The sequence below is a fragment of the Montipora foliosa genome, chromosome 9 (genome assembly GCF_036669935.1).
Source record: "Montipora foliosa isolate CH-2021 chromosome 9, ASM3666993v2, whole genome shotgun sequence".
Classification (NCBI taxonomy): domain Eukaryota; kingdom Metazoa; phylum Cnidaria; class Anthozoa; order Scleractinia; family Acroporidae; genus Montipora; species Montipora foliosa.
Window position 1 is genome coordinate 7,164,191 of NC_090877.1, and position 20,564 is coordinate 7,184,754.

Genomic DNA, 20,564 nt, shown 5'->3' on the forward strand with positions numbered 1-20,564 from the left:
GTTGTTGGTTAACAAAAGCGTAACATTGTGTTCACACTTTCGTACATCGTGCATCTTTTGCATATATCATGCAAAGTGGATCGTACATCATGCGTCACTAAAGAAGCATTTGCGTCGTGTTTTGCAGATGGTGTGCTTCATGTGTTGAGAAAGAGGTATCGTGTATAATGCATCGTGGATCGTGTGTAAATTGAAGGATAGTTGTCGTACAAATCAGTATTGTTTATCGTATTTTTCTGACATGCGTGTAAATCCAGCATGCAGATTTATAAATTAGCTTTTACGGTATATAGTGTTCACATTTGAGGACCTATTGGGAAAATTATGTGGGACATTTTCCTTAAATATGTCCTGCCTTTGTTTCGTGACAATTGTTTATTAAAGATAATTTCTTGTCTTTAAGTGAGCTACAATATTTATTGCAGAAAAATCGTCCTGAATAGAAACAACATGTTGGGTACAAGTAGACTTGTGGCTGGCAGCCTTATTCGCAGTGCACTTAGAGTTACAATTTGTAGTTTAGGTTCATTGAAATGTAATGATTTTCCCCTCAGGCTAGGCTGAACGCATGCAAATATCTGATTACTTACTGCCTCTTTTGCTGGTTTCTGAACCTTCAGAACCAAGCTCTTAATAAACGGCGAAGGTGAGACTGAAAGTGTGGGATGAAAAACTCGGTGGTTTGAAGTACATGTATATGCAAAAGGTAATTACCTCTCTAACAGGCATCACTTCAACAACTCTGAGCAATTAAGTTTTGACGTGTTGTTTTGTAACGTACACCTTCATATAAATTCAAATGTACAACAGTTAAAAGCTCATTTGCAACTGAAGATGACATGAGAATGTCGAAACATGTTTGGTAAATTGAAAACTATCGTTTCTTTCTTGAGTATTACTTAATCGCATGACAGGTGGAATTCCTGACCGGAATTGATGTTAATGCACAAGCATTATTCCCACTGACACAATTATGAATTGGGTCCTTCCCTATACACTTCGTAAACGACTTGCATGAAAAAGGTCAAATTGTTAATCTGGTTGTAGTAATCAGGATGGCTAAAACAAGCGCTAAGAAAATGAAAGAATGGAGGGAGAATCAAAGGTTAAAGGTCTTAAAGGGCCGTCAGGCTTCACAGTGGTACTATGAAACGCACAAGGAACCGAAGCTGTTCTCCAACGTAAAAAAAAAAAAAACAGAAGAAAAGAGAAGACACCTTCTGATGTAACTGACAGAATGGGTGACTTGGCATGAAATTTTCTCAAGATATATTTTGTTACAAATAATAAGCTAACAAGCTTTTTCGCTATCATAGTATTAGAATTTATTACATGTACGACCCTACCTTAGCCGGGGTACCTTCCTAGGAAACCGTGTTTGGCAATGACTAGTACACAACGACAACTAATCACTCGAGTTTGTAGTCTAATCGTTTGTTATCCTACATTATAATGACTGCAGTCTGACACCTGTACCTAGCTTAATGTATTGTAAAGCTAACAAACGGAAATAGCCTTTAAGTTAACTAAAGCTAAGCGTGATGCTGTTATTTCAACGATTAGTATAAGTTTAACAAGGTTATCCAAATCATCATTACAGAAATTGAAAACATTCAGGATAGAGCGGTAGTAGATTTATAGTAAAAGTTTTATAACCCGCAATAACATCAAGCGTTAATCACAATGATTATAACGAACGCAGTTTTGATCCCTGATTGCTAAAAACCTATCCCTGTTCTATTGTAAATTCTCTATTCTGGTTGGTTCACCCACTGTTTACTATTTGACGTTATAGTTCACCAATAAAATTAATTATCTTCGATTCTGATTGGTTTAAATAGCTAATGTGACGCGAAAGTGCCCGCGCCCGAAGCGACACAATCAGCACATACTGCCCACAGTACCCGTCCGAGGAGTATACCCGGATGGATACTACCCGTGGGTGATTTTTTTTGTGTAAACAAGCGGGTTTTTAGTGGGTTTCTTGTCTGGTTTTGTTTTGTTTGTTATGTTTACTGGGTTTCTTGTCTGGTAGCGGCAATTTTTACTTAAACCCCTTAGAAGTCCCATTTAACATGTAAATCACTCGCTGTCATTGTGTAAGTGGATAAGTGATGGTCAACTTGGCTTTTCCATTTTGACTTCGTGAAAACCAATAATAACTTCTTACTAACCGAGCGCGATGGCCGTACTGGGGAATATTGGCTCCAGATCATGGCAGTACGGACCAAGCGCAGCGAGGTCCGTGCAAAAACGACCGAGGGCCAATATTCCCCAGTACGGCCCTCGGCTAGCTCGGTTAGTAAGTAGTTTATTATATGGCTTTTTAATTACCTTTTGCTTTGTTTTTGCAAACCCGTAATCAGCCCGTGGGCATTACGGGAGAATAATGCCCTACAATTCAGTCACAATTAGCCAATCAGAGCGCGCGTTATATCGGCTACAAACAAAAGCCATATAATAAAAGGTCATAAAATACCTACAAAATAAAAAAATACAGTTGTGTTGAAAAAAAAATCAATTCACTTGTGAAAACCCAAAGCACAGAGTTCAATCTAATTTTAATCTTATCATCCTTAACCCCGTAGATAGGAGGTGTTACTCTAATGTTGCTGAGGTGAAGACCCTCTTCACATAGTGTGGCTTTATGTTGTGTCAAATTATTGACAGTGAATTTGTAGTCAAATTTAACTCAATAAATGAATTGAAGGTAAGCAAAAATAGGCAATACATTTATTATTATAGGGTCAACGCAGTCAACTGGAAAATCAGACTGGCGACTCTACAAAGCTCGACAACGGCAGAGGCAAAAAGATGCAGTTGAAGGCAAAAGGAATGACCAGAGACAACGGAAATCAAGAGAGATAAAAAACCAGACAGGCGATACCCAAACAAAGATCTGAGACTGTGCCTGTATATGAGCATCTTACAGATTTACCGGTAATTGAGACAACTCTTTGTTCGAAAGGAGATAAAAAGTATCACGACAAGGCTTGCATTAGCAGAACCTGCGAGTCCTGCGGAATTAACAGTCTTCAGCTGCTAGAGGAAGAAATTGACACCACCCTTAATGCACCTAAAGTGAAATGGGAGCGATTTGAGTACGTTAACATCCAACAAGCAGATGGCCAGGAGAAAAGAACACTTGAAGGAACCTCTGAACAGCTTTCCGTCGCATCAATTCCGTGCAAGCTGGCAGCACTAGCAGCTCGAACGCCTATTTGATAACTTACCCCAAAATCATGTCTGCTGCATTCATGATTATTCTGAAAACTATTCTTGTTACTACCAGAACGAGGTGCAGTCGTGCTACTACTCGCAGACACAAGCATCCATCCATGTTTCCATTCTTCACAGACACGCCCTTAACAAAACTGATGGTGTAGAAAGTTCACCCAATTCACCACTTGTCACTCTAACACATTTTCGTCATCTCCCCTGACTGTAAACATTCGCCAATGCTGGGGACTTATCGCTGACTACTGAAAGCCAATAAAGTACAATGCAACAGTGATGCACGAGTTCACAATGCAACAGTGATGCACGACACCACTGTATGGGTGATGTCAGTTTCTCCGTAAAAGACTTCCTGTTTTTTTATCATTCGTAACTATTACGAGACTTCGCACGCAAAAGGTCCGCAGGATGGTGCAGGAGTAAAGCAATAGTTTACACAACAACCGCCCGATTTATCTGCCCCGACCTTCAAATGGTGAAAATTATGAATGGAACATTGTACAAAGTAACAAATGACTTGCACTTGGACATATTAGGCTCCCTGGATGGGTTTTAGGTTAAGGATAATTATAATTATTTTTGGGATACTCAGCGTTGTGGCAATATTTAAAAACGTGCTTGGCAGGGGCGGAATATAATTATTGAGTAACAGAGTAATTGTCAGCACAACGTCTCCGATCTTTACAAAAAAACCAATGATAACAATGAAAGTAAATTAAATATTCCGTATACGTAATAACAAAACGCAGACATCAGTTTTTAATGTCTTGATAGAAACTTGTACAGTTTAGCTCGAAGTAGTAGCAACAACACCAAAAGGTATTCAACAAGTTGTTTACTACTGAAATGGTGAAAGAGGTTGGCGGTATCAGCGTCTGAATTCTAGGTTACCATTTACATTTTATAAGCGAGTATTTAACATTGATTTTTGTCTAAAAAACAGACATAAATGCCTCGTCAAGGTTCAATACATTGCCTGATACACGATGCGTGATAGCATAGTAAATGTTGAGATTCCGTGTTCCATAGATTTTGTTAGAATAATAAAATTCAGTAAGATTTATCACAAGTCGACTCAAAGTAAACGACCAAATTGTGATCGACGAGCACACAAGTCACGAAAACGGACTGAAGTATTTGTTGGTTAGACTTTCAATGTCGAAGACCTGACTGAATTTTTTATTAGCACAGGCCTGTACCTGTTGAAAAGAACCGCAGAAAGAAACCGAACAGTTTTGCAGATAGTTCCTTGCAATTATCAAAAGATTTGTAATTTTAATGAATATTCCCACTTATTGGGCTGAATAGTAACTTTGTATGTAACTTATGGAACAGGCTAGCCACTGCATGGGGAATCCTACACGACCCGATACACGATTTCCTGGGTTTACACGATCGATACATGATTCGGTGACGTCACATAGCCGGAAAGCACCGAGGTCATAAAGGGTCATATTTCTCGGGCTTCTTTTAGAGGGAATATTTTGGCGGGTTAGGGTTAGGGTTTAAGACCACCATGTTTGATTAGTTCTGCTTTATTGTGCGACTGTAGCTTTGAAGTGAAACTGTTGGCCTTTACCCTGAGGATATCATATGATCAAATCTAAATTCATTGAGACTGAAAGAGCTGGATGTTTATAACAGCTAACAAGAACACGTGTACGTGAGGACACATTAGAAGTAACCAAGGAGTCTAACCGCCGAGGTCAAATATTCATCTAGCAAAATAGCGCTTAAAACAGCACGGGACGATGAAAAAAAACATGACACATCACTCAGTTAACATTGTCTTCAAACTTTTATTGAATCATTTGCTTTAAATTTGGCATATTGGAGCATATTATAGCCACCGTATTGTTCATCTGTATTCATCTATAAATAAAAGAGGGTGGTCTGCCTGTGGTCAGAGAATTCGAACATAGCAGGTAAATTTAATAATGTCGTATCCGAAAAAGTACACAGATTTCATAGGCAGCCCAAGCTCGCGTCACTGCAGACAGCCATTGAGAATTTAAATGCGTTATAAGACGTAATATGGGAAATAAAATACAGTCGATTGTGAAGCCTAAAAAATGCTCAATTTAACTTTCATTCAATAAAATAGATCAAAATGACTTACCTCTGGGGTATTCTTGTGCCTTTTGGAGTTTATTTTACAGTTTCGGGAAGTCCGTGTTTTCAATGTTCTAAGACAAAGTCTTAGAACATTGATGTTTACTTGGCTTGTGAAAAGATAAAACGCAACGGGAACACGTGTCTTTTTGCAGAACAGAGTTACAGATAAACTAATTTCTGCAGTTGGAAACGAATTTTCCGCAGAGTTTTAAACTTTTTTTATCGACTCTTGAAAAATATCAACAATTTTTGCATAGGGATCCTTGGTCCGCAACTAATATACTATTTATAACCCCAGAGAACTTAAATCTCGCAAAGCAGGTAAAGAAAACCTTCGATAATGGAAAAGGTCTTTGCTTTAACTGAACATTTTCAAAATATTGTTTATACGTGTTTACGAACGGGTTACCTTCTTTTGTATGTCTGGAATACCTACACGGTCTTGCGTGTGTTGGGAGACGGTCCAAGTAAAAGCAGATTCTATACTCACAATGACATCCAATACGACTGTAGTTGAGATATATCGTTCGTAACTGCGAGGATCATAGCTTCACTTAAAGAAATGTTTCAGTTTGGAACTTACCGATTTAATATTATCGCAAGAAACGAAAAGGCTATCTTCATGGAAAATTTCAGTTCGTGGCGTTTTGATTCAAGTAAGATATTCAAGATTATCCTTTTTTCTCGCGAACCGCGCACACCACACTGTACACGGTATTCAAAAGAAACTGGTGTACTTGGGCGGGAATTATTGGACATTGCTGTTCTCATCTAAGAAAAAACGCCACATAGCCAGAAAAAGATGCGAATTGATCAAAGCAAAAGTCCATGTAGCTTGTTTACTTTATGAACCACCCATGCAAGCGTGACTTCGTTTGATTAAAGCCATGATTGTAAATGATGATTGTAAATTTTCGAAGTGACGGTAATTGGACATTTCGTTCTCATCTGGACAAACCGTTTCGTTTTCTGAAAAGGCAACCCTGAACTTAATGCAAATTGCTGCAAAATAAAACTTATTTTATGAACTTTTGAAGTTTCGTATTTTTCAGCCCATGAATGTAGGTCAAAATAGAGAAAATGCAATTCATTTTGTGACATTCGCGTTCTGTGTTACATGTGACACGTCAAAAACATCTTCTATTTGGCTGAATATCTCAAACTTCCACAATAAAGAGCATTTTTTTATTTAGAGCGAAAGATCCACTTACTTCCTTGCTTTGATCAAAATTTTGTCACTTGGGATCAAACAGTCTTGTCATGAAATGTAATTGAAATCAGTACTTGAAATTTGCTTACCAACAGCATGCACATAGCCGTAAGGTAAAGGTAAGGTAAAGTCTCTGTAACGAGCCTAGAAGGCCCATCAGGCCGGCGCTTATCTCCGGTTTCTGTAGCATGAAGCGACTAGGAGTATTTCTACTCCCCCCTTTATGGGATGCTAGTCCATCGCAGGGTTACCCCCAGCATTTTCGCCAGTACCCATTTATACACCTGGGTGGAGAGAGACACCATGAGAGTAAAGTGTCTTGCCCAAGAACACAAGGCAATGTCCCCGGCCAGGACCCGAACCCGCAACTCTCGATCCTGAGTAGAGCACTCTAACCATGAGGCCACCGCGCCTCCCTTGTAATGAGAGTAACAGATATGATAATCCCAGCCGGCAGACCAGGGACCATGTGAAACATGCTACTTGTATACTCATTGGCACTTAGTGCACTAACCACTCATCAACAAGCTCACTGCCTCCTCTGATTTCCTTTGAGAAGGTAAAGAGGTTTTCCCATTTGTACTCTAATGATAATTATTATTATTTGTTTGTCACATTTATTTGCCTGGTATATAATGTGTTAATTGTATATACTAGGTTTTTAGCAGAGATGCTGTAAATGTCGAGTCCTTGGCACATCATGCTTCTTCTAACCGCATCTTCGTTCTTCCTAAGGTGGTGGTTAGGTGAGTTGTGGTAAAAGTCAAGTTTTTTAAGTGAAAATTTAAATGTTATTCAGTAATTATCCAGTTGCCTCCCTAAAATGGGTGGTGGATGCCTGATGAACTCACTCAGTGGAAGGAAAGATAGAGGGTAGGTTGGGGTGAGGGAAAGCTCAAAAACTAACAATGAAAACAGCTCCAAACACCTGAGAGAAAACTGATGAAAACCTGGCTGACAGCTTGACTGCTATAAGCGATGACCGCTGAAACATGATCACTAAAAGATGACTGCTAAAAAACGATGACCGCTATGCTCATGGTGGTTAACTTAGTCAAATGAGTATTTACCTAAATTTAATAAAGTCAGGAGTACCAAGCTTAACCCATTGACTCCTGGGGGTTCCCCATTGACGAGTAAAATCGTCTGGTGTTAGACAGAGTAAAATACTACATATGGCCGGTTTAGGCCAGTTTGGGAGTGAATGGGTTAAGGCAAATGCTTTGGGAGAGGTCTGCTTTTTGCGTGCCTTGTTACCTCATTCTCGTAGCATGAGTGGTTCCCGGGTTCCCTTTTCATTCTCTTTCTAAGTCAGTCTTAATTAATTAATAATTATCCCTTTGACTCCCAAACCGGCATGAACTGTCCAGACTATTTTGCTCATCAATGGGGAACCCCTGGGAGTCAATGGGTTTAAACTTATCCTAGGGACATCATCCCTTCTTAAATGCAAGCATAATTTCCCATCTAAAGAATATTATGTTATTGATGTTATTGTTAGTCATCACACTGTTTAGATCCTTGCTGAAAAGCTCCCATTACAATTAAAACACACTTAATTTTGTGAATAATATTACTGTCGTTCTTTTCATTTATCAGAATGGGGACCATAATTACTGCAAATGTCAGCTTACCAGTTCACCTAAGGTATCACCAGGCTGCAGTTAACAAAAAATTTATGTCCATCTCCCTGTCACCTCCAACAGTCCTTGGAAGATGCAATGGATATGGTATGCAATCTTTTAAAACATAACAATCTTTCAGAAAGTAAGTGTTTACGTAAGAAGATGATGAAGAAACTATGCAATAGACACATCCATTGAATTCTGGAAAGAAGCATGTTCAGATTTGAGATCGTTCCAGGTAGAAATGTTGGTTAGCCCATTCACTCCTCATGCTCCTCAGAGAAGAACACCCCCAGTTGACCAATAAAATTGTCTGGCGTTAAACAGACTAACATCGGTAAACTCTCACTCCCAGGGATCAATGGGTTAATCAGAAAGAAAAGAAGGAAAGGAAAGCCTGAGAAATACAGTATGACGGCGGCTAATCAACGAATACATGTGTTGTTCACTTTGCGATTAAGGGGCTTACTTTTCGCTCATGAGATAAAATACATGTGTATGAACACATCTCCTTATTTACTTGAAAGGCTCAAAGTTACAAACTGCTGAGATTCACAGGGATTGAACTTTTTTTTTTCAACCAAATAGCTTTGTATCATGGTGTCGTGCAAGGTAACAATCCGGAAATTCAAAATGCTTTATTTTCGCAACGAAAGACGTCACAGAACTGGAAACGTGAAAAAAAGATTTATTTCTAGGTCATCATCAACCTCCTTTAGATAAAAATTCAAAAGACCTTGCGATTTTGATTTTCGAATTTGTTGGCTTCACTGTGAAAACCATTAATTTTGTTTTTTCTTCTCTCGAGTGGGGTCCAGAAGGAGGTCCAGTTTTGTACCATCCCTGCTAAAGACCTATTAAAATCTCCCTTTAATTCCATGCACGATCTCCCGTCCCCTCAGCAACATTTCTTCTATTTAGGTAAACTAGTTGTTAGACCACTGGGCGGATATTGCAAAGGGTTCAATCCTGAATTTTATGTGCTTTACCCTTCGTTGCTACTTATTAATAAATAATTTTCTTAATGGCAATGATCTGAGATCTGAACACAGGAATATCTGACAGGGCAGATCATCCCATACTTTGACCCTATCACCTGCAAGGTTGCACTTGGCCCAAGTGCTTGGATTTTGAAGAAGGTAGATTGTTGTGGTTGAAAGACTGACACAAAGATCCCGTCATTATGGCAACAATTTCTGCTCAAACAAGGTCATACAGTAAATAAGTTCTGCAAATATTCAGCTGATAATAGACCTTTTTGCAGATACGGCGGCCATTTTGATTTCTATTGTTTCAAATAGCTATTATGGGATGCCCAGGGGGTAAATACATATTAATTTGCCCCCTGAGCATCCCATAAGGTCTTTTGAAACAATAGAAATCAAAATGGCCGCCGTATCAGCAAAAAGGTCTATTACACATGTAGGTAACCTGTGTTAAACAATCTTATTTTTACATGGCCCACATTCATAGCAGTTGTATATCTGAAGTGATTGCCGTTACCCTGTATAATATTTATCATCGTCATCATCATCATTAAGATTAGTATTATTATTATTATTATTATAATGCAGTATGTAGTACGTAAGTATGCTTACAAATATAAGTAGGAAAAGGCACTATTGTGTAACAATCCCTACTGTTAAACCTATTTACAAACCAATTGGTAATAACTAACGAACCAACATTTGAGAAAGGAACAAGAGTTTATATTCCTTAATAACTCGTCGAAACCTTGAATGACCTTGCTATGTTTAGGGTGTACGATAAAACTGCCTTCTGCATATTAAACAAAACCTGGTTCCCTCTATCCAAACCTAAAAACTTCCTAACTTTCTCCGCCGTCTCCATAGAGTAGCCTCCTAGTACATCAACTATCACGTTAAACTGTGTGATAGTGTGGCCGGGGAACTGTTGGCGCATCTCCCATCTCAACGGCGCATACTTGTCAGTTTTCTCCTGTTCCTTCTGTTCTCTGTTGGAAACCCAAGGGCAGCTCATCTCAATAAGGATCACCTTCTTCTCCTTTCTGTCCACAATTCTCGCATCAATTCTGTTAGCCCTGACTTCCGTATTTTCAGCAAATACTGGGACATCCCAGTACGCGCACGCTCGGTCATTCTTGTACTCGGGTTTAGTTGAGACTGGAGAGTACCAAGGGGGGATACACTAGATAAGATCTAAGTCTTTCAGGAACTCGAAGAAAAGGATTTTCAAGGCTGCATTGTGTCTCTGCATGTACTTAGTCTGTGCCAAGGCACCACATCCGCTAATCACGTGGGCCATAGATTCAGGCCCTTTTCCACACATACGACACGTGGTATCCGAGGTGGTCAGCGTCTTCGTCTTGCTCTGGTGGTACAGCTTAGTGGGGAGTAATTGCTGGTATAACTCATAGATTCCAGCAACAGTATGCACAGGTGCAGACTTCCACTTACTAAGCCAAGTGAAGCAGTCAATAACTTTGTTATCATCCCATCTTTCTCCGAACAGCTTTCCTTGCCACCTCTGCTTTCTTACTTCCCTCATGCTTCTCTCTTCTTCTCTCGCTCGTAATGTTCTCCCTACTCCTTTAACATGTGATTCCTCACCTGAGTCAATTTGCAATGCTTTGGGATCTGGGTATGCAAGGTCCAGAGTAATGTCCATTTCCAAAGCAAATTTCTTGGCATCCTTTACGAGTGATCTTCTTCCTGCTCGTTCGCACTTCTCTTCAAACTCGCGCACTAAACTCATCGTTCGATCTTCGTTTGCGTACAGCTTCATTGTGGTCTTGACTTTGGTCTGCTTATACAGGCTCTCAAATGACTTCAGTCCCCGGCCTCCACACTTCCTTGGTAGGTATAGCAACTCGGTTGAACCGAGTGGATGGTAGCCTCCATTCTCTTTGATGATCTTGCGAGCTTCGCGATCGAGTTGTTGTAGATCTGCGAGCGGCCATGTTAGTGTCCACATAGGGTAGGTGACAACTGGTAGTGCGTATTGATTAGATGCTAAGACTTTGTGGAAGTCCGATAGGGGGCTCGACCATATAATTGACAGTCTCTGCAAGCAAACCTTTGAAGCTCCCCACAGAACAGAGCTGTCCTCTTGCTTAGAATTTTCTTAAAACTCCCAAAAACTTGTAAGTTTCTCCCTTCTTCAGATTTTCTATGACCTGCCTTTCTCCGATGGCAGTGCCTCCCAAACTGCTGTCCAATGAACCTCTCCTTACATGAGCTGTAGAACACTTCTTCTCGTTCCACTCCAAACCGACATCTGCCATGGCTTCTTTAACTGTCTTCATTACTCTCTCAAGTTTATCCTTCGACGCTGCATATATCTTCATATCATCTATGTATAGCAAGTGCGTAATCTTGCCACTCAGTGGTCTTGACAGCTTGTATCCTTCCGATGCTTTCAACTTCCAAGATATTGGGTTAAGGCATAAAGTGAACAACCTCGGACATAAAGCGTCGCCCTGTGGAAGGCCTTTGTTGAACCTTGTGACGTCAGAGGTTTCATACCCTTCCTTTGTTCTGGCCGTGATCTTCGTATTCCAGCTTTCACACAGTCTCGCCACTGTTCTGCACATCCATAAGGGGAATTTGTGCATCGTCATCATTTCTTGCAACCAAGCATGGCTTACAGAATCGAACGCCTTTCGCACGTCGATCCAAGCCATGCTTAGGTTCCTGCTTCCATTTCGACTATCTCGACAAACCATTCTGTCAATCATTAAGTTGTCCAAGGTCCCACTGCACTTGGTCCTGGCTCCCCTTTGCTCTTCTTCTTCTAACAGGTTGTGTGTCTCCAGATGTTCGTCCATTGGTGACAATAAGCAGGTGGTAAACCACGTATACTGCGTGTTCAAACAGGTTATAGGCCTCTGGTTCTGACTGGAGAGCTCACCCGGCTTAGGGATCAGATTGGTTCTCCCTCCTGTGAACCAGCTGGGATATCCGACTTCGCCCGTTAAGATGCTCTTGAAGCTAGCCGCTATTATTATTATTATTATTATTATTATTATTATTGTTGTTATTCTACTGAAAGAGTTCTTTGTTCTCCTTGACAGTAATTGATGATCTTTCAACAAATTGTGGAACTGAAACAATCAAGGCTCCTTGTTATGACAAAACTAGATCTGATTCATGTGACTGGCTCATCCTCAAGTCCGCAATCGAGGTATTTTTCAAGAATAAATTATGATAGCCCCCAATTTGTGTGTTCCAAAAAATAAAAAATCGTGTGTATGGCATGTGTACATTTCTAGGCATGGGATTTGTTTTTCAATTAGCTGTTTTAAAGGCGCCGTTACACTGTGCAATTTTTCATACAGCTTGTCTCACAAAGCCATGGCGAGACGGGCTGAACGAAACATTATCCAATGTAAGATACAAGTTGTAGAAACCGTTGCGGAAAGTAGAATTGAGTTCTATTTTTTGCACTGCTTCGCGCAACGAATTCTTTAATCATTGCAAAGTGTAGCATATGTCCTGCAACTGTCGCATCAGTTTGGGGCACAAGCCAATGAAAATGTTCCTTTAATCTTATGTGATGCCAGAAACGTTGCGCAGTGTAACACCTGTAAAGCAAAAGGCCATTTCCGAGTTCATGTCAGCCTCCTCTTTGAAGCGAGTCAAAGTGCAAAGTTCTTGTGATGGTAATTAGTTCTACTTTACATATTCATGAAAACTAATTTTCATAAGAAAAACTTCGCACTTAGACTCGCTTTGAAGAGGAGGTAGATGTGAACTCGGAAATGGCCTATTTTGTTTCGTGGTGTGAGAACTTTAGTCGCAACAAGATTGCGAGACAAGTTGCAAGAGAATGTCCCCATTAACCGTTTGACGTCCAAACCGGCCTAAACCAGACTTAGTATTTTACTCTGTCTAACGCCAGACGGTTTTACTCATCAATGGGGAACCCCTGGGAGTCAATGGGTTAAAGGAGTGAAAGGAGCCGCTTGTCATGGTACCTTGGGGTTATCTTGGGTTAAACACGAGTATTGTTAAGCACAAATATGATGATTCTACCTTCCTGCAGGTGTTTTGCTCAGCGTAAACCTAAAAGCGTCAGGCCAATTCACCTAAATGAAATCCAGTTTAATCTTGGACATCCTTATTCCCCTGTACGAATCTTTGACACTGTTGTATTTCTTTTGGTGTCGAAGAGTTTATAGTGGTTACTGCGATGTTCTAATCCAATTTATAGGCATTGTGTAATGTTTCCCCCTTACATCCTTCCCTTAAATTAGACCTTATCGCAAGGAATTATTATTAATATGATGGTTTCGTCATTTTTCTTTGCAGTCCACACCTCTTGTTTTCTATGTGCCTGTTGGACAAATTAACCACGTTTGGCCTGTTGTAGCTTTTACTGTGTTGTCAACTATGGCTGGTTGTGCTGTGGTAGTATGGAACTCGTTCACAAGTACTCTGGATCGTTAGTGGCAATGCAGTTTTATCCGCCGATTGCGGCAGTTCTCATCGTCTCCGTCGTCATCTCATGATACCTTCCCAAGAAAGTGAGTGTTTTCAGAATGCTCTACGAACTTGCACGAGACCCACTGGAAAAGAAAAGAGACGTGATCTCTCACCCTGTAATACCAGAAGTGGCCTTGTTGCCGTGGCAACTGGCAAGGAAGAACCGACTGTCGTAACTTCATCTTCACAAGGCTCTCTTACAAGGCCGTTTAATTCAGCACATCAAAAAGACAAAGATATTTGCACTCTCACAATTTGTTTAAAGTTTACAACTGTGTTTGTCATTTACTCAAATACAATCCAGAGAACGAATCTGGGAAGCAACTGTATCATCCGGAGAACAACATACAAGCGCGTTGTTTAGCGGTGGCGCGAAGGAATTAGAGATCTGGTATCTGCAGTCCTCATGCATCGACATTCTGTTCACGGTGTGCTTGCGTCCGGCAACGGAAACTTTTAGCGACAGCGACAATATCACTTGAAAATAAACATTTGCGCAGACTATTTTGCAGTTATTCTATCCGTTTTGCGATGACTGCTCCCAGTGGATTAATAGAATCGCCTTTAAGTAATTTGAGAGAGTGAAAGATTGGCTGTTGTGTGCTCACGTTGTCGTCAGAACCTTGAAGGTGGTAATACAAGTTGGTGTTTCCAGAGAACGGGAAAGAAAGTTACTAAAATGCATTCCTCACGTTTAGATTATTTTTGTATGAAAGGTATTTTAAGACGCGCTTTCGAATTGGATGTATTCCCTCGTTTTCCAATGGGGACTTCAAATCTAAGTTAGCATTGGATGTAGCACTATTGCTTGTACCTGGACACTCCGCTTTTAGAAGAGGGTAGCAACTTTCCAGGGTGAAAGAAGCAAAATCGTCCCGTGGTCAAGTCCTTCCCGAAGCTATGTTGAAAACAAAGTCAAAAATTTTCAATAAGAAAAAGCGCAGATACAAAGCGTGCATTGTTTTTGCCATTGAGCCCACCGTCTTGTGGGGTTAGCGTCGACGTTGTCTTTGCATAAACTTCCGTGCGGCTTAAGATTTTGGTACATTTCTTTGCCATCCACTATAAAACAACCACGTTAAATTGCCAAATTTAGGGGTTTAACAACAATGTGAGAATATAACTCTCAATCTTATTCTCTATATTTGAACACGAAGACGCGCTATAAAACGGGCTGCTCCACGCTCCGCTTTTGTTGGAATTCATTCAAGCAAGACTAATTAATTATCCATCAACAAACAGCAACACAGAGACGGAAACCCAAAAAGATATTTCCAGCGCGAGAAAAAGGGACTGGGGATAAAAAAAAAAAGAACGACAGATAACATTTTATCACATATTACGGACACATTGCCGTAAGGGGCTTTTTTTAGGGCACAAATTATCACAGAGCTCGGTTGAATGGTAAATTATTTGCACGTGCTTAAGGCACGACGCCTTTTATAGTGCGTTTTCGTGTTGAAGCGCCATTTACTCGAGAACATTTTCAACGAGACAGAAGGAATTTATACCACTAAATAGTTGCGATCTCTCAAATGCTTCCAAGCAAGGTTTAAATATGTTAGCGTCGATGTAGTCCTTGTCATACAGCTCCCTAGCTTCCAGCTGTTAGTTTGTTTCCTTCTCGTTTGTAAAACATCCCGACTACACAAAATTTCCAGCATGCGTAGCAATGCTTAACGCATGCGCATTCATAAAATACGTATTAAGAAAAGAAGGAAAGGCAAAAACTCGGTTTGGGGTTCCCCGTGCTACTTTCGATCCAAAGAGGGAGAGATTAATCGGTCCCTGAGCCATACGTGATTAAAACCCCTTGACTACAGGTAGCTCCTTTATTAGTGTAATAAAAAATAAAGATAGTCCATAGTTCTGAATTTTTTCCTTGCTCTTATTCATGTTGTAAGCACACTAGTACAGAACGCGTGCGCATTCGTAAAATACGTATTATGAAAAAAAAAATTGCAAAAACTCGGTTTGGGGTCTCCCGTGCTTCTTTCGATCCAAAGAGGGAGAGATTAATCGGTCCCTGAGCCATCTGTGATTAACCCCTTGACTACGGTAGCTCCTTCTGTAAGTGTAAGAAAAACTAAGGATAGTCTACAGTTCTAAATTTTATTCCTTGTTCTTGTTCATGTGGTAAGCAGAGTTAGTACAGAACGCATGCGCATTCGTAAAATACGTATTAACCCTTTGGCTACTAGAGATTTGGCCGAAAAACACGTTTTGAAGCTAGTTGAGGGGTCTTTTTGGTCAATGTGGTGCTGTTTAAGAGCTAAACCTCCGTACAAACCCGTTTTTTCCAGGTTGTACACTCCGCGGCCTTTTCACTCAGGTGCTTGCAAAGTTCGGCATGCGCAGAAAGCAAAATTTCGACATAGTTTTTGGCTTTAAAAGTAGCACAACACTTTCGACTTTCACTTTTCGCTTTCTCTCCTTCCCTCTCTTTTGGCTTTCCTTGCCTCATTTTTCTTTTTTTCAACTTGCTGCGCATTTGGTAGGCTTTATTTTGGTAGGAAGAGTTTCTGAGAAACATTTCATCATCTTATAATTAGGTGATCAGAAAGGTAGGTGGGTAATGGCGCAAGCTTTTCATGGAGATTTCAGGTCAGTGTTACATTGGTTTTTTTGGCCGTTTCTCCAGTTTCCTTGACTGAATTGTGCTCATTCTGGTATAGTTTGAGAGATCTCTTCTCCCTGCACAAGTTAGTGGACAAAGCTGTTCCTGACCGTTAAAAGTGATGATGTCACAAGATGGGACCGTGGATAAAGCTGGACGTATTTTGCCAGATAGTAATCAAAGGGTTTGAGAAAAAAAAAAAAAATTGCAAAAACTCTGCCTGGGGTCCCCCGTGCTACTTTCGATCCAAAGAGGGAGAGATTAATCGGTCCCTGAGCCATCTGTGATTAACCCTTGACTACGGTAGCTCCTTCTGTAAGTGTTGTAAAAACTAAGGATAGTCTATAGTTCTGAATTTTATTCCTTGTTCTTGTTCATGTGGTAAGCAGAGTTAGTACAGAACGCATGCGCATTCGTAAAATACGTATTAACCCTTTGGCTACTAGAGATTTGGCCGAAAAACAGGTTTTGAAGCTAGTTGAGGGGTCTTTTTGGTCAATGTGGTGCTGTTTAAGAGCTAAACCTCCGTACAAACCCGGTTTTTCCAGGTTGTACACTCCGCGGCCTTTTCACTCAGGTGCTTGCAAAGTTCGGCATGCGCAGAAAGCAAAATTTCGACATAGTTTTTGGCTTTAAAAGTAGCACAACACTTTCGACTTTCACTTTTCGCTTTCTCTCCTTCCCTCTCTTTTGGCTTTCCTTGCCTCATTTTTCTTTTTTTCAACTTGCTGCGCATTTGGTAGGCTTTATTTTGGTAGGAAGAGTTTCTGAGAAACATTTCATCATCTTATAATTAGGTGATCAGAAAGGTAGGTGGGTAATGGCGCAAGCTTTTCATGGAGATTTCAGGTCAGTGTTACATTGGTTTTTTTGGCCGTTTCTCCAGTTTCCTTGACTGAATTGTGCTCATTCTGGTATAGTTTGAGAGATCTCTTCTCCCTGCACAAGTTAGTGGACAAAGCTGTTCCTGACCGTTAAAAGTGATGATGTCACAAGATGGGACCGTGGAAAAAGCTGGACGTATTTTGCCAGATAGTAATCAAAGGGTTTGAGAAAAAAAAAAAAAAATTGCAAAAACTCTGCCTGGGGTCCCCCGTGCTACTTTCGATCCAAAGAGGGAGAGATTAATCGGTCCCTGAGCCATCTGTGATTAACCCCTTGACTACGGTAGCTCCTTCTGTAAGTGTAATAAAAACTAAGGATAGTCTATAGTTCTGAATTTTATTCCTTGCTCTTGTTCATGTGGTAAGCAGAGTTAGTACAGAACGCATGCGCATTCGTAAAATACGTATTAACCCTTTGGCTACTAGAGATTTGGCCGAAAAACAGGTTTTGAAGCTAGTTGAGGGGTCTTTTTGGTCAATGTGGTGCTGTTTAAGAGCTAAACCTCCGTACAAACCCGGTTTTTCCAGGTTGTACACTCCGCGGCCTTTTCACTCAGGTGCTTGCAAAGTTCGGCATGCGCAGAAAGCAAAATTTCGACATAGTTTTTGGCTTTAAAAGTAGCACAACACTTTCGACTTTCACTTTTCGCTTTCTCTCCTTCCCTCTCTTTTGGCTTTCCTTGCTTCATTTTTCTTTTTTTCAACTTGCTGCGCATTTGGTAGGCTTTATTTTGGTAGGAAGAGTTTCTGAGAAACATTTCATCATCTTATAATTAGGTGATCAGAAAGGTAGGTGGATAATGGCGCAAGCTTTTCATGGAGATTTCAGGTCAGTGTTACATTGGTTTTTTTGGCCGTTTCTCCAGTTTCCTTGACTGAATTGTGCTCATTCTGGTATAGTTTGAGAGATCTCTTCTCCCTGCACAAGTTAGTGGACAAAGCTGTTCCTGACCGTTAAAAGTGATGATGTCACAAGATGGGACCGTGGATAAAGCTGGACGTATTTTGCCAGATAGTAATCAAAGGGTTTGAGAAAAAAAAAAAAAATTGCAAAAACTCTGCCTGGGGTCCCCCGTGCTACTTTCGATCCAAAGAGGGAGAGATTAATCGGTCCCTGAGCCATCTGTGATTAACCCCTTGACTACGGTAGCTCCTTCTGTAAGTGTAATAAAAACTAAGGATAGTCTATAGTTCTGAATTTTATTCCTTGTTCTTGTTCATGTGGTAAGCAGAGTTAGTACAGAACGCATGCGCATTCGTAAAATACGTATTAACCCTTTGGCTACTAGAGATTTGGCCGAAAAACACGTTTTGAAGCTAGTTGAGGGGTCTTTTTGGTCAATGTGGTGCTGTTTAAGAGCTAAACCTCCGTACAAACCCGGTTTTTCCAGGTTGTACACTCCGCGGCCTTTTCACTCAGGTGCTTGCAAAGTTCGGCATGCGCAGAAAGCAAAATTTCGACATAGTTTTTGGCTTTAAAAGTAGCACAACACTTTCGACTTTCACTTTTCGCTTTCTCTCCTTCCCTCTCTTTTGGCTTTCCTTGCCTCATTTTTCTTTTTTCAACTTGCTGCGCATTTGGTAGGCTTTATTTTGGTAGGAAGAGTTTCTGAGAAACATTTCATCATCTTATAATTAGGTGATCAGAAAGGTAGGTGGGTAATGGCGCAAGCTTTTCATGGAGATTTCAGGTCAGTGTTACATTGGTTTTTTTGGCCGTTTCTCCAGTTTCCTTGACTGAATTGTGCTCATTCTGGTACAGTTTGAGAGATCTCTTCTCCCTGCACAAGTTAGTGGACAAAGCTGTTCCTGACCGTTAAAAGTGATGATGTCACAAGATGGGACCGTGGATAAAGCTGGACGTATTTTGCCAGATAGTAATCAAAGGGTTTGAGAAAAAAAAAAAAAAATTGCAAAAACTCTGCCTGGGGTCCCCCGTGCTACTTTCGATCCAAAGAGGGAGAGATTAATCGGTCCCTGAGCCATCTGTGATTAACCCCTTGACTACGGTAGCTCCTTCTGTAAGTGTAGTAAAAACTAAGGATAGTCTATAGTTCTGAATTTTATTCCTTGTTCTTGTTCATGTGGTAAGCAGAGTTAGTACAGAACGCATGCGCATTCGTAAAATACGTATTAACCCTTTGGCTACTAGAGATTTGGCCGAAAAACACGTTTTGAAGCTAGTTGAGGGGTCTTTTTGGTCAATGTGGTGCTGTTTAAGAGCTAAACCTCCGTACAAACCCGGTTTTTCCAGGTTGTACACTCCGCGGCCTTTTCACTCAGGTGCTTGCAAAGTTCGGCATGCGCAGAAAGCAAAATTTCGACATAGTTTTTGGCTTTAAAAGTAGCACAACACTTTCGACTTTCACTTTTCGCTTTCTCTCCTTCCCTCTCTTTTGGCTTTCCTTGCCTCATTTTTCTTTTTTTCAACTTGCTGCGCATTTGGTAGGCTTTATTTTGGTAGGAAGAGTTTCTGAGAAACATTTCATCATCTTATAATTAGGTGATCAGAAAGGTAGGTGGGTAATGGCGCAAGCTTTTCATGGAGATTTCAGGTCAGTGTTACATTGGTTTTTTTGGCCGTTTCTCCAGTTTCCTTGACTGAATTGTGCTCATTCTGGTACAGTTTGAGAGATCTCTTCTCCCTGCACAAGTTAGTGGACAAAGCTGTTCCTGACCGTTAAAAGTGATGATGTCACAAGATGGGACCGTGGATAAAGCTGGACGTATTTTGCCAGATAGTAATCAAAGGGTTTGAGAAAAAAAAAAAAAAATTGCAAAAACTCTGCCTGGGGTCCCCCGTGCTACTTTCGATCCAAAGAGGGAGAGATTAATCGGTCCCTGAGCCATCTGTGATTAACCCCTTGACTACGGTAGCTCCTTCTGTAAGTGTAGTAAAAACTAAGGATAGTCTATAGTTCTGAATTTTATTCCTTGTTCTTGTTCATGTGGTAAGCAGAGTTAGTACAGAACGCATGCGCATTCGTAAAATACGTATTAACCCTTTGGCTACTAGAGATTTGGCCGAAAAACACGTTTTGAAGCTAGTTGAGGGGTCTTTTTGGTCAATGTGGTGCTGTTTAAGAGCTAAACCTCCGTACAAACCCGTTTTTTCCAGGTTGTACACTCCGCGGCCTTTTCACTCAGGTGCTTGCAAAGTTCGGCATGCGCAGAAAGCAAAATTTCGACATAGTTTTTGGCTTTAAAAGTAGCACAACACTTTCGACTTTCACTTTTCGCTTTCTCTCCTTCCCTCTCTTTTGGCTTTCCTTGCCTCATTTTTCTTTTTTTCAACTTGCTGCGCATTTGGTAGGCTTTATTTTGGTAGGAAGAGTTTCTGAGAAACATTTCATCATCTTATAATTAGGTGATCAGAAAGGTAGGTGGGTAATGGCGCAAGCTTTTCATGGA

General features: G+C 40.6%; 1 protein-coding gene across 2 annotated transcripts in view; it reads left to right on the forward strand.

The window, feature by feature from the left end:
• The window catches only part of LOC137970329 (phosphatidylinositol-glycan biosynthesis class X protein-like), a 19,114-nt gene extending 3,602 nt beyond the window's left edge, over positions 1 to 15,512 (forward strand). For both annotated transcript variants that reach the window (XM_068816854.1, XM_068816853.1), the window contains exons 3-6: positions 7,220 to 7,308; positions 8,162 to 8,292; positions 12,242 to 12,351; positions 13,479 to 15,512. In XM_068816854.1, the coding sequence (XP_068672955.1) occupies positions 7,220 to 7,308; positions 8,162 to 8,292; positions 12,242 to 12,351; positions 13,479 to 13,616 (468 nt within the window). In that variant the 3' untranslated portion in view covers positions 13,617 to 15,512. The remainder of the gene's footprint in view (positions 1 to 7,219; positions 7,309 to 8,161; positions 8,293 to 12,241; positions 12,352 to 13,478) is intronic.
• The last annotated feature ends 5,052 nt before the right edge of the window (positions 15,513 to 20,564 follow it).